The 26,995-nt window shown below is 33.9% G+C and overlaps 1 protein-coding gene across 5 annotated transcripts; it reads left to right on the top strand.

The window, feature by feature from the left end:
• Positions 1–430: 430 nt before the first annotated feature.
• On the top strand, positions 431–26,964 carry LOC126852345 (solute carrier family 2, facilitated glucose transporter member 1-like). 5 transcript variants are annotated; one of them, XM_050597066.1, is made up of 8 exons: positions 7,061–7,101; positions 9,250–9,281; positions 9,680–9,739; positions 10,234–10,257; positions 22,776–22,874; positions 23,162–23,726; positions 23,846–24,246; positions 24,348–26,964. In XM_050597066.1, exons 2-8 carry the CDS (start codon positions 9,261–9,263, stop codon positions 24,693–24,695), a joined length of 1,518 nt encoding a protein of 505 aa, XP_050453023.1. In that variant the 5' UTR covers positions 7,061–7,101; positions 9,250–9,260; the 3' UTR covers positions 24,696–26,964. The 5 variants fall into 5 exon arrangements, with proteins under 5 accessions (XP_050453021.1, XP_050453020.1, XP_050453023.1 ...); XM_050597064.1 differs by lacking the exons at positions 7,061–7,101; positions 9,250–9,281; positions 9,680–9,739; positions 10,234–10,257 and adding exons at positions 431–587; positions 2,051–2,239; XM_050597063.1 differs by lacking the exons at positions 7,061–7,101; positions 9,250–9,281; positions 9,680–9,739; positions 10,234–10,257 and adding exons at positions 740–926; positions 2,051–2,239.
• The last annotated feature ends 31 nt before the right edge of the window (positions 26,965–26,995 follow it).

Genomic DNA, 26,995 nt, shown 5'->3' with positions numbered 1-26,995 from the left:
TAGATATGTCGCGGCGTAAATATTTCATTGATATAATCATGATATCTATATAAATTGCAATATTAATTATTTATTTATACTAAAACAGAGACGCGGTCTTTTAGAAATGCTAGACTATCGAAAAAAAATATAATATAAATTACGAATAATATAAAAGAATGTAGAAGAGAGAGAGGGAGAGAAAATCCGAAAATTTAAATTAATTCACGATAAAGATATTATAAAATAATAAAAATGCGAGAGTGCAAATTAAAAAAGGTTCTCTTCAATATATACATACACGTAATATAACTATTAAAAGTTATTTTGTTTATGTAAGTCACACATAGTATGCGTCGTTGCCTAGTTAAGTTAGCTAAAGTTAACTGTAGTGTTTGACTCTCTGACTCTTTATTTCTTTCTATTCTTTGCTTCTAGAAAAATATAGACGCGCCCTTTCTTGTTCGACGAAATGAGCCGCAGTTTACGGGTCGCGGCAGTTCTCCAGGAGCCGATCGGACGCGCGATGCATATCCTGGGGTCAAGTGATACCAATTACGAGAAGGATTTTGCGGCGAATCAATTGGCGGCGTCGCCAAGGAGGCGGGGTAAGAGTGACCATCTCTCTTTCATCTCGGCGGAGGCTCGTCTAAACGGCAAAGATGCACGTATACGCCAAGCGTTAAAATTAAATCTAGCCAGAGGCTATCGACTACGACGTCTACGACGGCGACGTCGCGCCGAGTCGGCGCGTCCTCTAGCTCAGTCTCAAGAGCACACCCCGGCTGCACGGATGCGTCTCGATTGCCAATCGATCTAGCATCCCCCGCCGCGACTCTTTCTCTCTTTTTCTCGCGAAACATCACCGGTAGTCTCTATTGATCGTCCGAAGATTCCTCGCGTGTATTCGAATCTCTTGATCACCTTCACCTGAGATCTTCGCCGAGGTAATCTTTCATCGAGATTCAAATTTATGATTATCTCTCAAACAGAAGCTAAGGATCACCGTTTGTATGATTAGTACAATTTTGCTCTTATTTATTTAATTATGTTTACTTTAATCGTAGAGCTTTTTTCATTATTTAACGCTATGTCTTTCATCATCGAAATTATCTCATACAGTATCGGATATTTATAGTGAACATTTAGGTTTAAAACCGTCATGTGTAGGATTAACTGGACGCTGTGTAGAATTTAAACGCCAATATCATTGTTTGCGGTCCACAACTAGATTTGATCGAGAGAGAATGTTCAACTACGTAATCACTGAAGAATGCATACTGTAAATTTTTCAATGTTCTCCCATACAAGTTTAAATTTTATGAAATTTTATCGTGTATCTTATGTTTATTTATTGTGATTTTATTTATACACATCAGATTTATATTAGAAATAGAAAATGCTCTCCTTTATTTTTACATTTTTTATTCTTTTTTTTTTAGTAGAAAATGCGATTACGCGTACGAAAGTAATAACAATATTTTGAAATCGCAAAATTAATCTGGCGAAGCAATCGCCTGATCGTTCCTGAATGATTCTGGCATCAGAAGAGGAGCACGCGGGTGCGAGAAGTCTGTGTCATCGGGTTACTAGCCTTGATCACCTGCCAAATATTTGACAGGGAAAGCGCACCGTTGTCGTTGCTACTCGTGCTAATTTTACATACGACGCAGAAAATTACGAAAATTGACAGTAATGGAACGGAGGATCCTCGTGACAATATCATCACCAGTTTGTTGTTTTTAAAGTATTTTTAATCGCGTAAATTTACTTATTGAAAAATATAATAGCGGTTGCGTATGCAGACTTTTAAAGATATATTCATATACAGATGTGTGTAAATTTATTGTATTTTCAATTTTTTTATAAATTCTTTTTTTTATACCCTGTATATAAATTCTCTCTCTTTAATTCAATTTTCTGTTTTTATCTTTTTTTCTTTCTGGAAAAAAAAGAAAAGAGAGAATATAAATTTATAAAAAAATAAAAATAAAAGTATAAAAATATATATGGGCAATCTTTAAGAATTATATGATTATCTTCTTTTCTGATATATTAGTATCCCTTACAGATGCAACGAGAGGATGAGGATTTTGGCGAGGGTTACATCGCGGAGTCGCATCCGCTGAGGCCGACGCATCTCTCGGTACCGCTCGGTGGACGTCCCGATTCTCGTGCACCCAGTATCAGTAGCAGCGTCAGCGACCTCGATGTTCCGATATACACCAGAGAGACCACTATACCGCTTTCAGCGAGAAAGGTAAGCTCTTATCGCGATACATTCATTGAATGGGCAGAAAGTCCGTTGCTTTGCGTGAGATTAAATATACGCTCCTCACGTTCCGTAATCAAACATTATGGAAATTAAATGACGTAAAAAATGGAATCCGTCACGATAAAATATCGGTAATGATGCAATTTTTTTGTAAGTAAAGAGATATCCATCAATGTACAACGTATATAATATTCACCGTATTCTCTTTCAACAGCTTGTGTGTTTCATTCCTGATATAGTTTTATTTATTTATAGCAGAGAAATAATATACATACATTACAAAGTAATAGCATTTTATGACATATTTCTGAAGAATAAGAATAAAATTTTCAAATAATATTGTTCTAAAAATTGTTGACGTAAGATCTGCTGTAGAAAAAGCAATGGTAGAAATTTGGAAAGATTATTTAATAAGAGAGATTTAATTAGAAAATACGTGCTCATTATATCGAACTATGTCATAGAAAGATGCTTGTACACTTTTAGGCGCCAGATGATATAATATATACATATTTTACATAGAGCGCCGAACCGAGAATTGAAAATGAATGTATATATATCGAAAAACGCGTTAGCGGGCAAAACTATTTTTGAGATGATGTCAAAATCGTGGTTATTTAAAATCAGGTAGGCGGATACCTCACGCGCGCGCATTTCGCGGTCGTTACAAGTGCGGTGGAAGACTTGCGTGTTTAATTTTATTTACCAAATGACGTTTCTCGTGATCACGAGACATGCGTAACACATTACACGCAAATATATCACGCGTTTATAACACGCTACTTTAACGTGTAATCCATTAATATCTTGATGATATTCTCTTCTTGTATCAATATTGTCTCTGATTTTAAAAACTTGTCATTTTTCTGTCTCATTATTAATTATCTCTGCGCAATTTATATCGCGATTTTTATTGTAGATTATGAAAGAGACATTCTATTCGTTTTTGAGAGTGAGATCAATTCTAAAAAATATTATATTAATTAATAGCATGAGTACGAAATGAAATGAGGGAAGCATATTTTTTTTAAACGGATAAAATTGCAACTTTTTGTGACAATATTTTGTCATCTATAGGAAATATCCGTAATAAACATTGTCAATTGTTTTAATAGATGTGTAAACACGCGCTCGCGTACATTACGCTCAGGAATTTTCCGGGAGTATAGTTCGGCATCGAGATAATTATCACGTCATACTTTTGGTAAGGATTCGTATGCGTGTAGCGTAATAATTTTCTTCGCTATATAAAATAAATCTCTGGTTACATTTTTCTCTACATGTTTTTCTTTGCATTTGTGATATCATAATCATCATTTCTCGCGTCATTTAACTCTTGAACTCTTGAAAAATGAGTACTTTTCTAAATTTTTTGCAGTGTCTTGATGAAAAATTTTTATTTTTTTACAATATTGATACAATATTATTAAATAATTTTTTTTTTAAAGTTATGTGAATATTTGCAGATTTATATTGTTAAACGAATATTTTCATGCACACCGTGAAAATTTTTATTTAAGTACTTCATAGATATGCATCAACATTGAAAAAAATAAAAAATATTTTTTGAAAGTTTAAATGAGTGCCCGCTTAACGCATCGATCGTGTAATTTTTGGAGAATTTTACTGCTTTCTTCATTTTCAATTTCGCAATTTAACAATCTCCAATTTTAGATCATCATTTTATGAGAATATATATCATTGAATAATCTCAATTGTTTTAGTGAATTGAATTCATTCGTACATGCTATTTTTATTTTTTTGTTCTTCGAAGGCGGAGATGGCGCAATTAATCTCCAGAAATAAAACTGCAATTAATTGTAAATGTCCACACGAATCATATCATCAATATTATTGCGATCTCTAACGCATCCTCTTACATCACGGTCGATCTAATCCCAGCAACTGCGACTAATAATTTTGTCAATATCCTCATTGTTGCAGTCAGTGGCGTAACTAATATATCGATTACATTCACAACTATTGAAAAATTTGACAAATTATTTTTTTTTTCTTTCAAGTAACATTATTTAGGTCTTGAATTATTTTGTGCTATCATTCGAACTCCGTCAATAAAAAAAAACTAGTCAACAGATTCTCTCTCCGCGCCCACATGTCGCAGTTCATTCTTTTTTTCCATCTCTTTCTATGATATTATTTTAGTCTTTTATTTCAACTTTCTATCCTTTTTCCCTTCTACTTTTCTTTTTCATCTTTCTATCGAGTTACGCCACTGGATGCAACGAGACACAATCGACAAAGCTTACTCGCGAGTGATGACGCAATACGCGGGGCGTGTTGTGTACGCGGCTGTTGTATTCGCGTGCATTTGACCCGAGTTTAATGGAATGCAAAGCATTCGATTAATATATGCCCCCAGTTGCGTATCGCGGCTAATTAAGCGATGCGTATCGCTCGAAAGATACGACGACATTGAAGCTCGATAAAATTTCTACGCTAATCGCGCGCAAAGGTTACTATTGCCGTTCGTTTTTTCCGGAATTCGTATATGCGTGTGCAATTTGACGGAAATAGTGGCGTGTATTTGCGATATCATGCGCGATATTATTCGCGTATGCCGCGTTGCATTCTCAACAGGTGGATTCTCGTGGGTCCTATGATGACATGAGCCCGTCGAACGTATCGATGAGGACAGAAATTTCCAGGAACTTGTTAAGATATACCCGATTGTTTATATCAACGCAACCAACATTTTGTATCGCTTTTAAAGTTTTTTTTTAAAGAATTTTACAGAGATCTCGTCGTGATTCTCGTGCATTTTTATGTTTTACTATATTGGCAATTGCGTCAGCTATCATCATTTAAGTTAAAACAGAGGAACATAAAGTTGCAAATGATTCATCAAAAGATAAGAGTGCACCTTCGTTCTTGAAACTCATGTGACGACGGAGAACGCTCCTACGTCGTGGCATTTTATTGGCCGATCCGGTGGGTGTGCGCGGAGGCACGTAATCTGTCCTGTGTCTCTTCCCGGCGCGAGAAGGGAAATCGTCTTGCCTTATCTGAAAAGTGCGCCGAGACGTCTCGCTGCAATTGAACTGACAAGATATTAGCCTATTCACGCGTGCGCGGGTTCGTGTAAAAATAGAAAATTATTACGTGCTCATCGGCAAGCAACTTTGTGCGCGGAAATAAAGATAGCACGCGATTGGTTCTTTTAGGCGTACAAAAAATTCTCTCGCATATATTTAAGTATTTAAAAAAATGAATATATATATTTCTGTTTTTTTTTTCTGATTTCAATTCTGATTACATTAACTCTATTTATTTTACGATTTTGATCATCTTGGAAACTAAACTCCTCTTGGCATCTTGAACTATTTAAAGTAAATTAAATTCAAAAAAATTATACACGCATTTCTCGGATATCGTATGTAATTATGAAGATTTTAATTTTACACATTAATGCATTATTGTCTTGTTGTACAATTATATCGATTACGGTTGTTTCTATTTATTTTCATTTATTCAACACATAGATAGATTGAAGATAAAGAATTTTTTCGATAGATATATCGGAGATCGATGTTAACGTAGTCGTAAATATAATAAATTATCGATTATGAATACAATTTTATTGAGTAGAAAAAGTAGGAAAGCACATAAATTAATCTTTAAAAAACTCTGTTATTTTGAAAAAAAGAGATATAATACATATATAATACATAATTAATTTATTAAGCAGACAAAACAATCTATTTAAACTATATCTCTTTATAGCTCAAGTTTATTCTTTCAGATAATTTTGAAATGTCATGACGCATTGCGTGTAATCGGTTTATTCGTAATCACGTAAATCACGCGGCTGAGACTAGAAAAAAGGCGTATAATTTTTTTTTTCTTCAAAGTATCGCACCAGCCGCAACATCCGGGATAATAAGATGAATGTGCAGTTACGCTTTAGTTTAGTCAATGCAATGATGTCGCATCTGTGGCCAGGTGCCAGACGACCGTTCCGCAGACGCATGACGTCATTGGATGCTGGCGCGACCAGCATAAATCTTTTTCACGTGGGACGAGGGACACACGTGTGCGTTTTTATTCCCTCTATATATTTCCTCAAATTGGAAATTCGAGTAATATCTTATATCGCCAGCAAGCAACGCAATTTATATCTTCCCTGAGAGATTCGACAACGGAAGAAGTAACTGCTTCCTTATGTTTGATCTTACCGATGAATATATTTTGATAAGCTGTTGCTTACGCAACTCTGTTATTGGCAATTATTCTTAAGAGCGATCTTTTTCGTCTCACGACGTGCGAATTTCTATCAAAAGTTCCATCGCGGAAGAAAAACATTTTGTATTACAAAACTCTCTGTATTGCTTATTACATAATAATTAATATAACGCAATTTCAAAAAAAATGTGTCCATCCAGAAGTATCATACGGATGTTCTTAGCAAATTTGGAATTAAGCCAATTTTTAATGCTCGCAAAGAGGAGGAGGGGGTGGAAATGCAATAAAGATTTTTCCTCGTTCTCATTTGAGACGTTAAAGAATTTTCCTAAATAACATCTCACAGTTTCACCTTTCAAAATGATCAATAATCCCGCTGTTTGTGACGTCATTGTTTTAACGATCGGATGAAAATCCGTTGAATGACGCAATCGCGATTCATTCGGCGCGCGCGGGAAGCTTTTCTCCCTTAGACACAAGAGGGATTGCAAAAGGGGGTGAAATATTTGCGCGCCTGCGCGGCGAGGTCGGTCGACGCGCCAGCTGCGTCAACCCCTGTCCGTTGGAGGGTATTAAGGCACACGAGGATCGAACCGAGCGCTCAGAATAGACGAATCCCACCCGTTTCTCACCTGCGTCTTAGAAAGGTGAGTTCGCACATATTTTTACGCGTGATTATCCGCCGAAAAAAAAAATGGGAATAACGATTACACATGTGTTATGGATTTCGGGTGAACATGTTAAATTTTGGGTGGACGTGTTAACAGGAATACCTTCGACATTCCCTCACTCGTTCAAGGGTCGGATTGTCAATATGTCACGGCTAGTACAATCGTCGGGATTGATTTTATGCGTTCGATTTTAGTGATCTCGAAATCCCGCTTGGTACAAGTCAGGGCCAAATGAAATTCGCAGTGCTTGAGATCCATCTTGATATTTATCTGCATGTGTTTTCCGGATATGATGTTAGAGAAATTTAGAACTCAAACTCGCAAATTTTTAGCTATGATCTATGTGGCACTGGTCTCGGCTTCGAAATTCGCTTAACATTTATCAAGCATTAATTTTTTTTTTTTATAATACTGGTATCATGAATTCATGACGAACGGGATGAAAGGTGTAGCCGTTGACCTTTGCGTTTGACCTTTGCTACGATTTATCAGCTGGGCCTTTCCACGGTGCTGAACGAACATCGCGACTGTGATATGGATATTTTTTTTTCTTAAGAAACAAGAAAGTGATAAGGTCTGACGAATAAATGGAAAACTGAGTGTTTTGTCTGTGCGCATGCAAGACATTTTATAATATAATACTTAGTTGCAGTTACATAACACTATCGTGTCGTTCAAATCTTATTCTGTTACACGCAATGTATGTGATACATTTTTGTAAACATCATAATATATTTTTCAATTTGGAAATTAATAATCAATATTTTGCGTCACAAACAAAAAATACGATCTGTGCATAAAATTATTTTTACAAGCGATAATTGCATTTCTATTATAAGCAATAATATTGTATAAATAAAATTATCTTTGGCAGATTATAACAAGAGCCTATTATCGCGATAATTATTGCAATAAAATCTATTATCTAGAGCATTTGTATATATTTTGTTTTGTTTTATCGTCAATTCTACCATGGATAAATACAAACAATTTTGATAGCTGATTTTCGAAAAGAATTTATATACAAAATGTTTTATCTAATTGAAATAATTATCTCCGTTGCTTTTTATATGATTTAGAAAAATGTATATTAGAAAAAGAAATATATATTGTTCGATTCGAAGGAACAAATATTGTGATAAAAAAAAAATTAGTCAAGATAGATACTTTTTTTTTACATTGTTTATCTCTTTTGGAATGATAATGCTGTATACACGTAGAATTTTTTTACATATATCTTCTGTGGTAAGAATATCATTATAAGCCGCATATCTTTTTAAAAATTCTTTTTAAAAAAAAAGTCAAGTGGCGTGAGATTTAGCAATCGAATAAACCAATAAGCTTTTGCATCAGTGATTAATTTCACAATTAAGAAATATTTTATTTGACATTTCGAAAGATTATAGTATTATATATTAAACAGCGATATCACATGTGGTCGAATTTGAAAAATGTGATCAACATTTTTTGTGTTTTTTTATGCTAGGAAAAATAAATTCTAAATCTTTATTGTTTTATATAATTTTTTAATCATTTCTCCTTTCTAAAACATGCAACGACGTGGCGCCAAAAATTTCCAAGTCTTATCACGCACCCATGTTCAAGTTATGCTTAGTAAATGTTTCGCTCGGTTTTGCATAAAGTTGTTTGAAGGAGAAGAATAACGAAAGAACAGAAACTTGATTGCGTCATTCTGTTTTATTTACAATGCACTGACAGATGGAATTTTCATGCGTCGTGATCTCAAACATATATCGAGATACATTGCTTTTCAATCTTATCTGCATTGCATCATGTTCATATTTCTCATTCTTGTATGAGTTTTTATTTTATATTGCATCATGCATACATAGAGAATGATACAGACGATTGTCTGTCTTTAATCGATCGGTATTGCATTTTGCGACACATTTTGACGAATTATCGCAAGTTTCGAAGATACTTTTTATCATCGCGAAACAGCTCTTATATTCTCGTTTTCGGACAATATTGGATACCGATGGCCTTTCGGGTCTCGTCGTATCTGCACAGAAAAGATATCGCAACGATATATGTATAATATTTAACATGATCTACGTTTCTTAGAATTTTACTAACCAATTGTCTGTTTCCTGTTCTTTCAAGCTGACTATATAATGGGTGTGGAAAAGGAAAAGGTACGTTATATAATAGCAATAAGCGCGATTCGTTCATCGGAGGCGTAGTAAAAAATTCAAATTTTTTCACATTTGTATGCGGAATTTATGTATTGGAATTAATATAAGCATGCACCATAAAATTAAGCAGTTTCTTTTTTATTTTTTATTTATGTAGTACGATAGAGAGCATTAAATTACAAAAGTAAATTGGAGAGAACGATTAAAGATTTAATAGTTCAACTTGATATTTTAACATCTTGAAAAATTAAACTCGAAATGAAAAGGATTAAATTTTATTTTCTCAAAAAAGTGGATTAATATTGAGCTGAACTTTCTAAATGCAGCCTTGCACTTTCTACGCCTCCGTCGCTCGTGTATGTTACAAGATTGGTATAATTAAACATTTTGCTCTCTAGTCAAACGATGATATTCAGGAACAGGCGACGACGCCAACAGCACTGGCCCCGACCCCGAAGGTAATTCATTTTTCTCCGATGTTGATTCTCGAGTATAATCGTGTATTTGCTCGGTAAGTCGAGTAAATATTGTAGAAAAAACTTGATATTGTAAAATTTCAAAATATTTTTAAATATTGTTGACTTTTATTCAATAAATTATTAGGATGGCTGACAAAATAATAATAAATGAATTTTTTTGTTCTGACTTGTAAAATAAGATATCTGTTTATGATTTAATTTATACATATCGTTTTCGTATAAAAAAAATACGGCCATGCTCGAGGATTAAAAATAAATTAACGAAAGAGAATCATTTTATATGCATATATACCCTAAGTTTTCTTTTCTTTATTTATCTTTATACACATTCTAATTTTATATATGTACATATTCTTAAGCATAATAAACGCGATAACAATTTTTCTCGCTCGATTACGAAATTACTTACGAAATTACTTATGAAATAATTAATCTTAACTCCTTTTCTTACATCATTTTTTTTTTGCATTCAGTCCTCAACAGGCGATAAGGATTGGGTAAGTAACATAAGCTAACATAACATATTGGTTGTGACGAATGATGTGGACGATATAGCAAATTATTTTATGTCGTATATATGCATCGCGCGGGGAAAAATGCGCGCGCGTATCACGCCGTTGTTGATGTCTCGCCAAAGTCATTGACTCGCGAATTATCGCGAGGTCTCGTCCCATTAGCGGAAAGCTGTCAGATGTGTCAGTAAGCACGCGCGAGACACTCCTCTCTCTGTGTCTGATTGTGAGTACACATTGACAGATATTTCAGATGCGTATGTATATGTTATGTCGCGGAAGATGAAACACGAAATAAAGTATTCAGATAAGATAAATCTGGCGTGTATAATGCATCGCTATATTGAATTATCAATTACATGTGTTGATGGCAAATATAATATCGAAATAATTATCATTATATATTCTCAACCGCTGAAAACAGTCTAAAACGCGATTCAAAGTCCATGAGAGATAATGTTCTATCGTGGCAATGTGTTGAAATTTCGGCGATTAGAAGGGAAGAAGAAGAAGGGAAAAGAGAGAGAAAATACTATTCAGATATCGCTCTCTTGCGGCAACTTGCCAGTGATAAAACGTTTTAGAGGCGTGAAATTTTTATGACAAGAAATATCGAAAATTAGACAATATATTGCGATAGAAGTTAACTTTTGATACAACATTTAAATCGATCCGTTCAATATTGTCTCTCTTTTATTTTATTAACGTTATTTATTTTAACGTAACTATTATTATTTACTGACACAATAATAAACTTAAATAACATATAATTTTGTAATAGTTTAATCAAAAGAAGGGATACATAGATTATGTACAAATGAAATTAAGCAAAACCTTATTTTTTGATAAGTGAATTTTATCTTGGTATAGATTGCGTTTATTAGACGGCGAGGTGACTAATTTTTTGAATGATAAATTGACGCAGTATAGCATGTCTTGACACATCTGCTTTAACAGAGAAGCGTTAAATATTATAGAATACATATTTTGATGACTTCTACTAACAGGAACGATGAACACGTGCGTTTGTATCATCGGTATTTACATGCAAATTAGATACACACGCGTATTGTCAACACTAGCCTCCATATTGCGACAATTGATAATTACTTTTAATAGCGATCCGTATCTATCTATTCATAGAATATGATCGTATCGATATTAATTGAAATCCTTAATTATTATTAAAAAAAAAAAATTGGATAAATTTTTAAAAATTTATTTTTTTTTTATCGCAATTTTTTATACACGAAATTTATCTGATATCGATTTAATCTTTTTAGATTTAACTAATGGAAAATATATAATTTTTTTCGAATATTTAGAAAAGAACGATGCGCAAACATTTACACAATTATTTAAAATTATTCCGCAATATCATCTTTATAATATCTGTGTAAGATAATATATTTGGCACATTCTCTGTATACATATACTTATTTTTGGATTGAATTATAACATCTTAATTAAGTAATCAGCATTTTAAGCTTTCTTTCGGTAAATATTTACGACAACGCATTTTAGATAATGATAAAATATTGCTGTTCATTTGTGTTAGGCTTCAAAAGTGTATATCATTACCATCTCTTTCTTTATGTCTCGATCGAACGGTATCTCCGAACAATGCATCGATATCACTTGCAAGTTCATAAACTTTAATGAAAATTCAGGGCGTTTCCGAAATACCGACGAACGTAAAATTAACATATTTTATCTCGGACGATTTTATTTACAAATGCTTTCGCATTAAATTTCTTGAATGGCGTTATTATGCCGAGCGAGTGGACCGTGTCGAAAGGCGAAACGAGGCGACTCAAAGTCGACCAAGTGCGCCGAAATGCGACGAAGTCGCGGAGAAGCGGTCTGCTTCAATACAGCTTAATTGTAAAATTGACGCGTAACCGACGTGACTCGACTGGCTGTCATTAACGGGCCGCGTCCGGTATCGTGTGTACATAGTAAAGTGTGCTCTCTCGCAATAAGAGACATAAGGTGCAAAGACTGCAAGATGCTCCAAGTGCCACGCGTGTGTTTTTCATCTTTTTATTTTTTTTTTCTTTTTTAAAATGAGAAAATGTGTGCATAGTGTTTGCTTAGGATCGTAGAATCGTTAATATTCAGAAGAGCTGAAACAAGGATGCTGCGATTGAATGGACTGCAGAATGTTCTCGGAATACTATGAATGTGTTGTTCCCTATGTAGGCGAGAATAATAACGATAGAAAATATATAAAGCAATTGTCAGAAAAAAATATTTTAATGTAAATATTCTAATAAATGCGCATTTTTCCCTATCTCTCGACACATGATATTCGTATCGAGTTGTCCGCCCACAAAACACTTTTTTTCCGTAATACGAGTGCATATGATTATGATTACATCGTCTCGATATCCTTGCCTGTCGCGAATTGGCGCGCAGTTGGTTCGCGGTTTTCAAGCGTCCCCCTTTGTCCCCTCGACGCACAAAATTCTTAAATATCTTTAGTGGCAATCAAAATTAATTATCCCTAAATTAATTAAAATCAGAAATCAGAGTACCATCGTTATTACTTTATCGAAAAGAACTCTCGCTCTCACCGCTATTTTTACTATCGAGAAATCACCGACGATTTTCGCATCTCGAACGCAACGCGCCTCCAGAGGGATCCGCTATATTCTTTTTTTTAGTGGGTCGATTCCCCTCCCCTGACGCCGAAGGGGTGCGTGGGACGGTGAAAGGTTCACGTTCGCTGTGTTGGGATTCAGTCGGCGGGGTTCGTCCAATCGCGTTGCTTTCGTATTGGTCCAGAAGGGAGAGGGGGCATCCTGGAGAGCGGGGCCTTTTGAAAAATCGGCTTTGAATAGGCCATCGCACGAATATCAGTGGCAGTCGCGCGCGCTCATGACCGTGACACGTAGTAGGTCTCGTCCCGCTGAGGTTATTGGGTTTCGGGATATTTCTTCGTTTGAGCGAATTTTTGAAGCTTTTCGGTGGACTTGATATAAATCCTCGAGAAGAAAGTATAAGAGAAAGAGCGATTTTTGTCATCCCTGAAAGAGATAGACGAAAGAAGCGGGGCACAAGAGGTAGAGATAAAAAAAGAGTGTGAACTACTCGTGCGGACTATTCACTTCTGTCAAACATGCAGCTCAAGGTAAAATTCTCAAATGAGAGAAGACACATTTTTTTTATGCCACATTTTTATGACACATGCTTTTTTATGTCTAAGTATATATATATATATATATATATATATATATATATATATACATACATACATACACACACATACACGGCGCGTCCCAAAATAAACGGAGAAATTTTAATAGCCGGATCTGCCGATCAAATTTACGGAGCTGATCCTCATTTCTCCAATTTTTCCGTACTCTTTCGCGCGAGAAATTTTTTTATTTTCTGAAAAACCGATAACAAATTTATTTGAGAAGGAATATTGCATATATCTCAGGAAGTGCAGTGAAACTAATCTGAATAAAAAAAAAAAAACATATTTGTGTAAAATCATAAATATGTTTGTCGTATCATCAAGGTTCCTTTAAAAGGTTAATCTTGGAAACGGACTTGGAAGCGGCGAAACCGGATAAGAATATGTGCTGCAAATATTCGAGAGAATCGAAATAAAAATTTGCGAGAAGGTGACTCTGGATATATTTTCGAATCGTAGCTATCGTTGATCGTGATGATAAAAATTTTACAGCCGCTTTATTCTCAAGTTGAAAGTTGGCGCGTATAAATATTTGCAAATATAATTGACTATGTCTAAAAATATGTCCGAAAAGCATATTCGAAAGAAAAATAAAAGATATTCTATATATATCGCTGATACACATTGTATCCATGACTGAACAAACATTTGGTAAAATGTTGGGCACTGTATGTCAAATAAACCTCAAGTATACCAATATGATTTCGATTTATCGATTTTACCAAACATTCTGTTCATAACAATTTACAAAATTCTAGAAATTTATCTTTTTTCTATACACATGTGAGATGTAATATTGAATAATAATACAATAACAATAGTAGAATATCATTTATTTTTCCACACAACAAGATTGTTTCCCTTAAAAAACAAATAATATACAATAATTAAAGATATATATATATATATATATATATATATATATATATATATATATATATATATATATATATGTACGTCTAATACAAATATGCTAGAGAAAGTGAGTAAAAGTGGCACGTGTGGCAAAATAACATGGATAAAGAAAGGAATAACAAGATCCTTTAACTTGTAAATAATCACAAAATACTGACACAGAATATATATGACTTCTTGCGCGAATATTATGTATAAATATTTATATATCATACGAGATATTTGTACACAATGATTATGACACATTCTTTCTATAAATCTCTGCCATATGCTGTGATAAATGAGCGATTTGGAGACTAATCAAATATCCAAAATGCGTTCTTTGCTTTCTCTATTATAATCATTCAAATTAAAACCTGATATGATAGAAAATTATATAGAAATTATATAGAAATCTTTATTTCAAATTTCAACCGCTGTTTGCTTAGGTTTCATAAATATGTTTTCGCAAAACCGATTTTAACTTCAGCAAAATCTTGATTGACAATTTTTAATAAGAAGAATCTGACTGCGAATCATAATCGTGAAACACTAAGGTGAGGATCTTATTGTATTCTTCGTTTTAAAGTCGTTAAATTATAAAAAAGTGCAATATAGGCAACACATGCGCATTTTCTCTTATTATTTATTGCTTTATTACGACATATTTTTAGACTTCCATTTTGCAGATTCAATATATTTTTTTACTTTATCATGAATTATACTGAATATCAAAACAACAAATAGGATGCGTACGTAGTCCTACACGCACAAAGAGATTTTTAATGCGCTGACAATGCAATCTCTTTCTCTGTGAAAAAATCAAAATATTTTATTTATAATTATATAGCGTTTTGAAAAAAAAGTCATTAAAGTTTCTATGTTGAAAATTTGAGATGTTTATGGCCGGCGCGCTGTATAAAGACGGCTTCTCCGTGCTGCGCGATGATTGGCTGCGATTCGATAATGATCAAAAACGGAGGAAGTATCTCGTCAGTGCTCCTTGAGCGCAATGCACGAGTAATGAGATCTCCACTTCATGAAAGCTCCAATGAGATCTGTCAGGCTCTGTTCATGCACGATATATATGGAGCGATGCGCGTAAAATTTTGATGAAAAATTGTTGGGCAAAAATGAAATCCGTAATCGAACTACTTCGAAACTTTGTTATTCACGCGGAATAGGATGTGAACACATCGACATTAATTGAGTCTTTTGTCTACACGTGACAATTTTTTTGCTTTAAAATATTCATAACACCTGGAAAGAGAATGGCTAACGTCGCTAAAGAGATTAGCGTCGCCTCGTCATCTTTGTGGAATTCTTTTTCACGTCTTTCAAGGAAAAGAATTATGCGCCATTATCATAATGCGCAGATGGTCATCGTTATTAAATTCTTACATTACATTTTTTACCGATGTAGGTATCACATCGCGATTGCGTAAGAAACGTTCGCGTTACGTCGATGCGTCTTACAAGATCGACTAATCTCTACGGCGCGTATATCTGTTTATTCTGTAGGGGATATCTGAAACATTTCGCTTTTTTTTATCAGAGGCAGTGAAGGTTAAATTAAAAAAATATTTTTTGACGGAGGTAAAATAGGTCAAATAAAAATATTGTTAATTTTATATTTATCAATCATTTTTTAACTATGAGCTGAATTGAATTGAATTGAAAGAAATGTGAAATATTTGTGAAATATTAAACTTTAAAAATATAGAAAATATTCATTAAAATTTTTATGGAACTTAAAAAAAGAATTTAAAGTAATTTCATGTTTGATGCTTATATTTTTGATAAAAGCATTTATCATAAATGTGTATATACATATATCATAAAAATTTTTTTAATTTATAATCTCACGCATAAATATATATAAAAGATTTATTCATTACAAATTCATTTATTCATTACAAATATCAAACAAATAAAAGATTTGTAGCATACTAAGAATATTTTGTATTATTTACTATTTTTTTTCTGAGTGAAGGGTTAAAGTGGATTCAAAATCCAATCAGAGATATTCAATGTTGACAAGTAGATAGCAGTGACAGAGATGATGACCTCTTATAATTCTCTCGATATTTCTCATAAGTGCGCTCGAAGCTTTTTCACTAGCCAATTGATATTTTCTAAAAGTATTTATTTTTTAAAAATAATTACTTTATTATACAATTTAATATTGTCTATTTTACTTATTATTATTTTTCATTATTTTTTGTGTATTTTTGCACGCGTGGACTTTAATAAAAATTAAATCTTAAATATATATCTTGATTTTACGACAATACGAGCAACATAACTTTGTTTTAAAACAGTTTTCCTCAATGTGAAATGATTACGAATGGTAACTTTCTTTTATACAGATCGCTCGCTAACATTTCTCCACGAGGAGACATTAGGTCAAGTACTTTCTATTGCCTAATGACAGAGACACTAATGCGAAATTCTTCTATTTTAATAAAATTCCATAAGAGATCTACTCATCTTTAAATAAGAATTAAAAGTTATATTAAGAGAAGATAAAATAAAGATGATAAAAGAACAGTGTATTAGACAGAGTTTACTTCGATATCAATTTTTGGAGATCATTAGAAAATAGAAAGAAAGAAAAACAGATTACATTCCATATATAACATTCTTACAGAAAATATTATATATTAAATATAAAATAAAAAAATATAAAAACAATAGCATAATAACTACAAGAAATATCATTACAATCACTTTTTCATTTAAAAATATTTTTTTTTTGTTACTTAATGTAACAACTTCTAACAATAAGTACATAATTATATATTATAATATTCGCATCATATAGTTCGCAAATTTTTCATTTGAACCGAAAATTCCAAGCCCCAAAACCGAAGGGCTAGGGATTCCGATTGTGTGTCGAAGAATCAAAAGGGACGAATTAATCTATTGTAGATATTATCGGACTCTTTGTTACGAAGGGGCGTCTATTTGCTTTTCGCAGGGAGCGGCGAAATTAGTGACTCGAAGTAACTTGGATGACGGCGTCTCGAAAACAGGCAGCATACGTTGCGTATGCTATTTTTAGCACACTCGAGTTCCCTTCTCGTCGCCGTCGCTCTCTTTCTCTCTTTGTAATCGGGAGGCTCGACCATCGGTTGCGCCAACCATGGCACGACGTGCCTTTATTGTGACCAATGCGAGAGAATCTCGTGACGCGACGCACACACGCATACACGCGTGCAAACGAATAGGTCGTTCTTGAGACATGATACGTCATGACGGTCTGGAATTTTGCTACAAAAATCCTTTTATATATATATATATATATATATATATATATATATATATATATACATATATATACGGCGTGACCGTAGTAGTCACGTACACGTGTAGTAGTAGGTGTGCGTGCTGCGATACACGCAACGCTATGGCGCACGCAATACGCGGGCTGACATCGTCAGACGTTGAAGCGACTTCGGGGATCATAGGCGTCGCCTCCGATCAAACAGTCGCGGATTATCACCTAAATGCGCTCGATAAATAACGGGAAGTTTATTTTATATTCTTGCGAAAAATTATACGAGACGAAGGATATCGAAAACGAATTAACTTTTGAACCGTGGACTGCGTAATGGATCGCCCACACAGCAGACGCTGAATTAATTTTAATCCGTAGCAAAATTTCTTTTATATTATAGAACGAAATTTTATTTTAATGAATTTTTAAAATTTTATATGTATATATATATATATATATATATATATTTATTTATTTATTTGTTATATTTTTTAATATTTTGCTTTCTTAAAAAATACTGATAGTATATAATATAATTAAACGAGAATGGGAAATATTTTAAAAATAAAAATTATTAATATTTTTATATAATGCTCACATATTAAATTTTGATTATCGCATGAATTAAAAATATTTTTAAGATATGGATCATGAAAACTCGGTATCCTTTAGCGCAAGATTAATCTCGAAAAATCTTGGAAACCGCATTTTCTTCTTTTTTTATGAAGTTTCACAATTAAAACTCAAAATTCTTGCTCTTCTCTAAAGAACGTGTTTTAATCATCGCGAAAAAATACAAGAGCTGAAAGCTATCTTCCGCCACGGATTAGAATTTCAATTTTGCAAAATAGATTCTTGTGTCAGTTTTAATTCGTTTATTTTCTTGCGAGAGTCATTCTGTCGTTAAACGGAAAACTTCATGAATTTTGCAATAAAAGACAGAGAAGATTCGTATATTAATACATTATATAAAAGACAACTGAATTAAAAGGCATAGACAAGGACTTCATTCTTAGATAAAGTATAATGACCAAGATAAATTCCAATTTCTAATGCAAAAAAATTTCAGAGGACAACAGAAGATAATGCGAAAATGTGAATGTCATATTCAAGGTTTTACAACATGCATTCGCCGACCGTGAGCTAAATCGCTTTATCCGTGTTGTCTGTGCCTTGCGTGCGATCAATATCGCTCAATTTTCCACATATAACGTGATTTCATCAATTGGCTCTGGGAATTGTACCTTGATTAAGCTCACCAGTCAACATCTTTGAACAAAAGCGCGGGTACATGCGGGTAGCAATTAATTTTTAACGCTAATCACGTTTATAACTATACGGCATTAAGATACCATTAAAGAATCAAAATTAAACTTACATTAGACGAAGATCGAATATTATTAACGTTATTTATTTGGTCATCAGTAAAGGCTTAATTAATTAAGACATGCGAGATCTCTTCCTCTTCATTAATCGCCCACAATACTTCATATGCTACTTTCCCATTTCACAATTTTATTTATCGTAAAAATTATCTCATTTCTGAGATAGATCTACGAGTCACCGTGATACGTCAAACTTGCTTTTTATGTATATTTACATGTTTTATGTAACGTGGAAATTAACGTCCTTAACGCGAAATATCTAATAGCGACCTTAGGTCGGTGTAAGCTGCGGGCTCTCTTTAGCATTGATAATCTCGATCGATCATGTCTCTATATCAAGTTCATGATATATACCAGTTAACGAATATCAAAGTGGAAAATAGATATGAAGGAAAATATGAAGGAACGTTCGCTATTTACACTTTCAGCTTGACTAAGCATATTTTTATTTTTTTCGTTTTGCAAACGCATGACATGACCTTGTTTTTCGTCCTCGCAAAAAATTATATGAATTAAAATTGATTGAATCAATAATAATTTTTTTTTTCTTATCCCATTTATAGAGATTTTCAATCTTCTTGCAAACGCAGAAATTTTCTTGTCAATTATTAAATATTTCTATTTTTTTCTATCTATCAATTTTAGTCTTTAAGAAAAAAGAGAGAGAATTTAAAATAAATGTATAATTAAAATATATTAAAATATAATAGAAAGAATTAAACATATTTAACTCTTTTTATTTCACATTCGACTAGATTTTTAAAAGCAATTCCTGATTTCGAGATGATTAAATATTCCATGACATATAGGGATTGCTTTCGTTTTAATTATGTTTTTGTTATTGCGAATGAACACGTTTCAACACAGCTATCTATTGATCCGTATGCAATTTTAATCGAGAACATCGTATCGTTTCCGTCTACATTAATAATGAATATTAAACAACGAGCTATTGAAATTCACATTTGCGCTATAAGTGCTCCTTTACGTAACGCTTTTTTTTCTTTTTGCATTTGTAAGAAGTCGTTTCTACTTGCGAACATTGCCTCAAATGCATTGTATCATTCCTCATTGTTATTAATACGATTCTGTTGTTCGAGGTAATATTCCGTTTCCGAATCGATCGATAAGAAAAACGTGTGCATAAAAACGTATAAAACAGCTGATTTTGCGTAGTTCAACAATTCCTCTTATTGCGATAGAACGTCCTCTTTTTTTTTCTTTTTTTTATTGAAAAAGCACGAAACGACTGCATCACGAGACTCGGAGACATTGCGCAAACTTTGAGTTTCTCATTTACATTGGCACATAAAAAGCACGAGATAACGCGCGAAGTAATTTTTCTTTCTCGGTATATAGTATAACGCTGTACAGAAACATTGTTATCTGTTCACCGCGCGAAATCCAATAATCATTACATTGCAAATATCTAGCACGTGCGCGTAAATCAAATATTTCAAAACTTGCGAGAGAGGAAAGATCTGATCTCGTGCTTCTGTGAATTTTACCCGAATCGAATTATCTTATGCAGATGAGGGTCGGAAAAGTTAGACGATAAAATGGAAAGCTACGATTTGTTTTGTTTACAAAATATTTTTCTTTATTATTATGAGCAGAGTAATAAGCGTACACCCGGAGACATTTGAGGAAGAATGAGGGGAAAGAGGAATAAAATAGAATAAAATAGAAGACACGGTTAAAGAGCGAACACAAATATAGAGATTGTCGATAACGATATTTATATTCATTTCTTTTTTTTTCGTTTTTTAGAAGAAGAGTCTAAAGTTTGCGAGATGAGCGATTAATACACAAATACGTAGAATTTCTTATAAATTACTTATGAATTATCGCATCAGTGCATAGTACAAGTGGTAAGAAACATCAACTTTAATAGATGCGCCGTGGATTATTGCCGTATTTTCGCGTGCAAAGTGCACTCTGCTATCGGACCTGCCGACGTCAAAAGGAGATTCGCGGAGATATTCAAAAAATGCGTCGATAAATATTTATACGAGTTGTTCTCTATATATATAAATAACATGTGCCCGTGGACATTATGATGATGATGCGCTTCATTTGCTATTCTCGCCATTCCATTGTGACCCTGCAATTTTTGCGTTTTTCGCTCGCGAATTACCATTGACATTTTTTGTGCGAAAATAGATCATTTATTTTGTATAATTCGACACACGCGTGTATCGTCGACGAAATATTTTCCTGGATGTTATTAATGAAAAAGATAATACAAGTGATTAGTATTTTTACGAGACATTAAAGATTGATCTAAATAACAGTTCACAGATATTAATTAATTAATTAATAATAAATTTATTAATAATTTGAAGAGTAAAATTTACGCCCTTTGGAAATTAAATAATTGATTCTAGGATTTGGAGAATTATTATAGACTGATCCATCTTTCTCGATCAAACTACCTACAAGATTTATATTAACAAAATACTTGTACGCGCTGCTTTTACGCCATTGCTTGCTCGGTACACACAAAGCCCCTGCGCGAACGAGGTATCAGTTCTCCATGGAAATGACGTGCGTGTGTACGTACATGCTCGCACTGTGTACATCCAGCAGAAAAAAAATTTGCCGCGTAACATTGGAGCATTAAACGCGCGCGCACGTACATGGATAGAGATACGCGTTTTACGTACACCTTCCGGATAGAAACGCGCGCTCGTGTCATCACGCACGTGCTGACGGCCGTGTGTGTGCGTCGCGGAGTCTCTAATATAAGAACGTTCGGCGGGGGTACCGACCCAGCAGTCTTTAGCACGTGTTCCGAGACACTGGAGAACGACAGCAAAGTCGGCGTCGGGGACAAGCGCATCTGACGCGGCATACGCAATTTTTTTCCTCTGTTTTTCGTTTATCGCGAGTCGAACGGCAAAAGTGAAGTGTGTATATCTTTGCGCCGAGAGTCACCGACAGAATGACAGTAAAATCGACCGATTTCGAAGTACCATATCTGAAAAGAACGGTATGCATTCGTTTTTTTTTTTGTAAATAATATTTCAAAAGAAGGGAAAAAAAACCAAATGGGAGAGATCACAAAAGATCCAATTTTGTGAAATTACAACAACTTCTCTTTCGGACGCTTTAGAAAAAAAGATATATATATCACGTATATATGCCCTAATTTAAAACGCGTCAAAGATACGAAATCGTTATATAGGACGAGATAATGTTCCGAGATCTCGCTACTCAGGCGACAGATGCTCGATTCCTTTTAATTTGACCCTTCGATGTCGAGCAAAATGTATCCTATTACACTTGCACGTTGCATATTCATCACTTCATTAATATACCGTACGTTTTATCGGCATTATCGACATCTGCATTTCAAGAAAGAGCAATGACGTTGTGCATTTATAATAATCTCGAGATCGCTATCAATAGATTCTATTCCTTTCGGGAATGTTTCCAAAACTTTTCCATCTCTTTTTTCGAGAATTATAATATTTTAAACATAATCTCGAGCAAAAAAAACATTTACCATTAAACGTTTGATACATGAAAAGAAAAAAAAAATTAATGTGTGTGCGAATTTATATTTTATATAATTATACGCGAATTTGACGAATAATATGTGTTATATTTAAATGTTATCTTAATGATATTTATGTTATATTTATATGTTATATTGATTATTATGTTAATGTTACTTTTGTATTCGATAAAATATTCTCGAGTCATAATTTTAAGGTAGCGATATCATTTTTTGTCGCAGGGTCTCAACGGCCGATTAGCATTCGCTATCGCGGCGGCTGCTCTCGGCTCATCCTTCCAACATGGGTACAACACTGGTGTGGTTAACGCGCCTCAACAGGTACAACGAATTTTCGCATCAATTTAATTGTCAAACACCTTTTGCAACGTCTTACGTTAGTTATTTGCAATACCAGAGACTGCTACATTTATTTATTTATTAATATAGCGACAGTATTACAATATTTATTATTATGTCAGAGTCACGACAGAGTCGTATAAAATGATATAACAGTAAAATATTTTATTGGCATAAACAAACGTAAATCTGATGTCTGTGACGCAGAAATAAACGAAACTATAACGAGAATAAGAAATGAAAGATGATTAATAAATGTTTTTATCCAGCTTATCGAGGACTGGATCAGTCAGCTGAAGACGAATCGTACTGGCGTGCCGACGAGTCAGTCGGAAGTGACGATGATCTGGTCGGTGGCAGTATCGATATTTTGCGTCGGCGGGATGATCGGGGGTTCCATGGTAGGCTGGGTGGCAGATCGCTTCGGTAGAAAGGGCGGTCTGTTGCTGAACAACATCCTAGTGCTGCTTACCGTAATCTTAGAGGGTAGCGCCAAGGCGGCGAAGAGCTACGAGATGATAATCTTCGGGAGATTCCTGATTGGTATAAACTCCGGACTGAACGCCGGTTTGGCACCTATGTATCTAGCCGAGATCTCGCCTGTGCATTTACGCGGCGCCGTGGGCACGGTGTACCAGCTCGTCATCACCATCTCCATCCTAGTGTCGCAGATCCTCGGCCTGAATCAAATCCTCGGCACCGCTGAACAATGGCCATTGCTGCTGTGCCTGACGATCGTGCCGGCAATCTTCCAGATGTGCACGTTACCGCTTTGTCCCGAAAGTCCTAAGTACCTATTACTTAGCCGTGGCAAGGACATGGATGCGCAAAGAGGTAAACGGATAAAAGATTACGATTAATATGAAGAACACGGCATATAAAAGTATAGACAAATAAAATAGCTGAATCTTTTGTCTTGCTCTTTCTCACAAAGATCGTTTTTCTCTCCCCAGCATTGTCCTGGCTACGCGGCACGATCGAAGTTCATGATGAGATGGAGGAGATGCGTACGGAGTATGAATCAGTGAAGTTGATACCAAAGGTCACCGTGCGTGAGCTGTTCGTGAATCCGGCGCTCCGCATTCCACTCTTCATCTCCATCATGATTATGTTTGCTCAACAGCTGTCTGGTATCAATGCCGTCATGTTCTTCTCGACAAAGATCTTTACAATGGCAAAGCTGGACAAAACAGCCGCGCAGAATGCCACTATGGGAGTCGGCGCGATGAATGTCTTAATGACCATCGTCTCTCTAGTGTTGGTAGAAAAGGCAGGCAGAAAAACATTGCTCCTGGTCGGATTCGGTGGCATGTTTTTGGACACCGTTCTGCTCGCCATTTGTCTCGTATTTGCTGTAAGTATCCTTGTCTTTGATTGGGATTACGAAAGGTAAACACGATGTTATTCGAAAAAGAAAGTTGAAATCGCAAATTTATTTTCACGTTTCTTTTTTAGGAAACATCACAAGCGGCAGCATACTTTTCAATCGTACTCGTCATCATGTTTGTTGTCTTGTTCGCCACAGGACCGGGAAGTATCCCGTGGTTTTTGGTATCCGAATTGTTCAGTCAATCCGCCCGTCCGCCTGCTACCTCCATTGCCATTGCTGTGAACTGGACCGCGAATTTCATCGTCAGTATCGGCTTTTTGCCGCTGCAGGAAGTGTTAGGCGCTTACGTGTTCATCATCTTCGCTGTGCTGCAATTGCTCTTCACAATCTTCATATACAAGAAGGTGCCGGAGACGAAGAACAAAACCATGGAGGAGATCAGCAGTATGTTCAGGCAAATATCATACCAATGAAGAGAATAATAAAAGAAAATGAGAAAAAAAATGATTTCTGAAAGAACGAAATCTGAATGGCCAGTACAAATGGCACGTTCTCTATCTCCGTCTCTATCGAAGAACTCGGCGGTTCGGCGAAAGTGGCGCATAGTTCATTCTATCTACGGTCTATCAAAGCGCTTCCAACACTATGTCCAACGCGCTGTATAAAAGTTCGGATTGGTATTAACATTGAACATTTATCGTACGCATAATTGCAATGTTCGTTACGATGTATCTAACATAATTGAAACATAATCCGTACAATTATTGATTAGTGCCAATTATTGAGAAAAGTCCGAAAATTTTAACTTTTTTTACTATTTAACTATTTAATTTTGTTTATTCCTAGTTATTTGATTCGGGAACTCCGTTGTGCAAGAGCTTTGAATATGAGTAAAATATTTCAAGGGCAATGTCAGGTTGCGCACGCGCGCAAAAGTTCTTTTAAAAGTGCGCCTGATTTATAAGTTATAAACTTATAATCTTAGTTCCTATATATATATATATATATATATATATATATATATATATATATATATATATATATATGTGTGTGTGTGTGTTGCATCCACGGCGAAGAAAAGTTATCGCAAAAATGGCATGTAAATGGCGCAAGACCAGCACAAAGAATACAATTCTTTCATTAAGTCTTTTCGACTTTTAATTTGTTTCTTAGATTGGAAACAATGATATAACATACGCCACGATACGAAGAATTACAGCTCTAGTCACGAAAAGACCTCTAGCTTGAGTGTAACATCTGTAAGAAAAAATCTTACATGCTGGTTGATTTTACTTTTATTTCTGAAAACGTCCGATTCATTTTATATCGATAGATTTCTATGGCTAGATAAATTTTTTTTTATACGAGGGATTGCATGAAATAATATATCATATTTTTAAAATATCACAATAACGAATACAATTGGGATATTTTTTATAGAACGATTTTATAATAGCGCGTGAGAAAAGCTTGTGTTCCTACTATCAAATAATTGTATCGCATTATTACAGAAGAAATTTTAAAAAAAGTTGTTGAAAAAAAAGAATTAGCGATTCACATTATACGACAATAGAATGATAAAATCTAATTTCATAAGTATATTTGTATACGTACACTATAAGTATACTTGTGTATATATTTTTCCACATCCTTGCAGATGCGATGCAAAGGATATTTTATCGCATATTTTATCGTATAATGTGAATAGACTTTATATTCGTGAGCAAAATATATTAACTGCTTTTTTAAATAATTTATAACAGAAATTTGGAAAATATTTTATTACGTGAACCCGAAGCGCAAGTTTTATTCGAACGAGAACGAGTAATATATAATGTGTTAAGATACAATTGTAAATACAGCAATGTAAAGATTAGTATTGTATAGCATAGAAAAAATAATATTATATTTATGTATATGCACGTAGAGTTGATTAAGAAGGATATATCAATGTTATCATATATATTTTTAAAATATTTAGATTAATTTCGTATATATATAATGAAAAAAAAAACATGCGATACGATACATATACTAAACGCAACTCAGGAATTGTTATGTCATAAATTGCAGATGGATATAGTACTTTGTTTTTACACTGTGTCCATACCTCTGAAAGAATACTCATTTGTATAATAATCAATTTAGTATTAACATAATGACAAATTTTTGCCATAAAATGAAACTAAATTGCTTATAATAATGCGCTCTAAATAAATCTTTGATTTTCATTTACCTTATTTAAAATGTATTATATATTCAAGAAGCAAAATTCGAAGTTTATTATATGTATATTATCTAGCAGTCTTTTCTAGAGGCAAATACTATGTATTTGAAGTGTAATAATCGAATTTGCTTGTCGCAAAACTGTAAATAATACAAACTTCTCATTTAGTTAATTGATTGCTAATTATCATATAAGTTTTTGCAATGCAGTTATTAGTGTTTAGTTTTAGATGATTCTTTTATAAATAAATCTATCAATTCTTGTAGAAAGAGCTAGAGAGAGTGCCCCTGGTATCTGTATCGATCGAAAAAAGTAACGCTGTAATCCATCATTTGTACGTAAAAAGATATTTGTTAGATAATTAAGACTTTTAATCAAAATTTAAAGAATCTATTAATGTGTATCTGAAATGTATGATTAAGTGTTACACAAAATGTTTACAATGCGTTATAATTTATATGATACTCGATACCAATAATATCATTAAATAAAAGATTGAAATATTAAGAGCAAAATATATTCTATATATTCTATATATATATATTA

The sequence above is a fragment of the Cataglyphis hispanica genome, chromosome 10, assembly GCF_021464435.1.
Source record: "Cataglyphis hispanica isolate Lineage 1 chromosome 10, ULB_Chis1_1.0, whole genome shotgun sequence".
Classification (NCBI taxonomy): Eukaryota; Metazoa; Arthropoda; class Insecta; order Hymenoptera; family Formicidae; genus Cataglyphis; species Cataglyphis hispanica.
The sequence above is the reverse complement of the archived record's forward strand: the minus strand, read 5'-3'. Positions and strand labels throughout refer to the sequence as shown.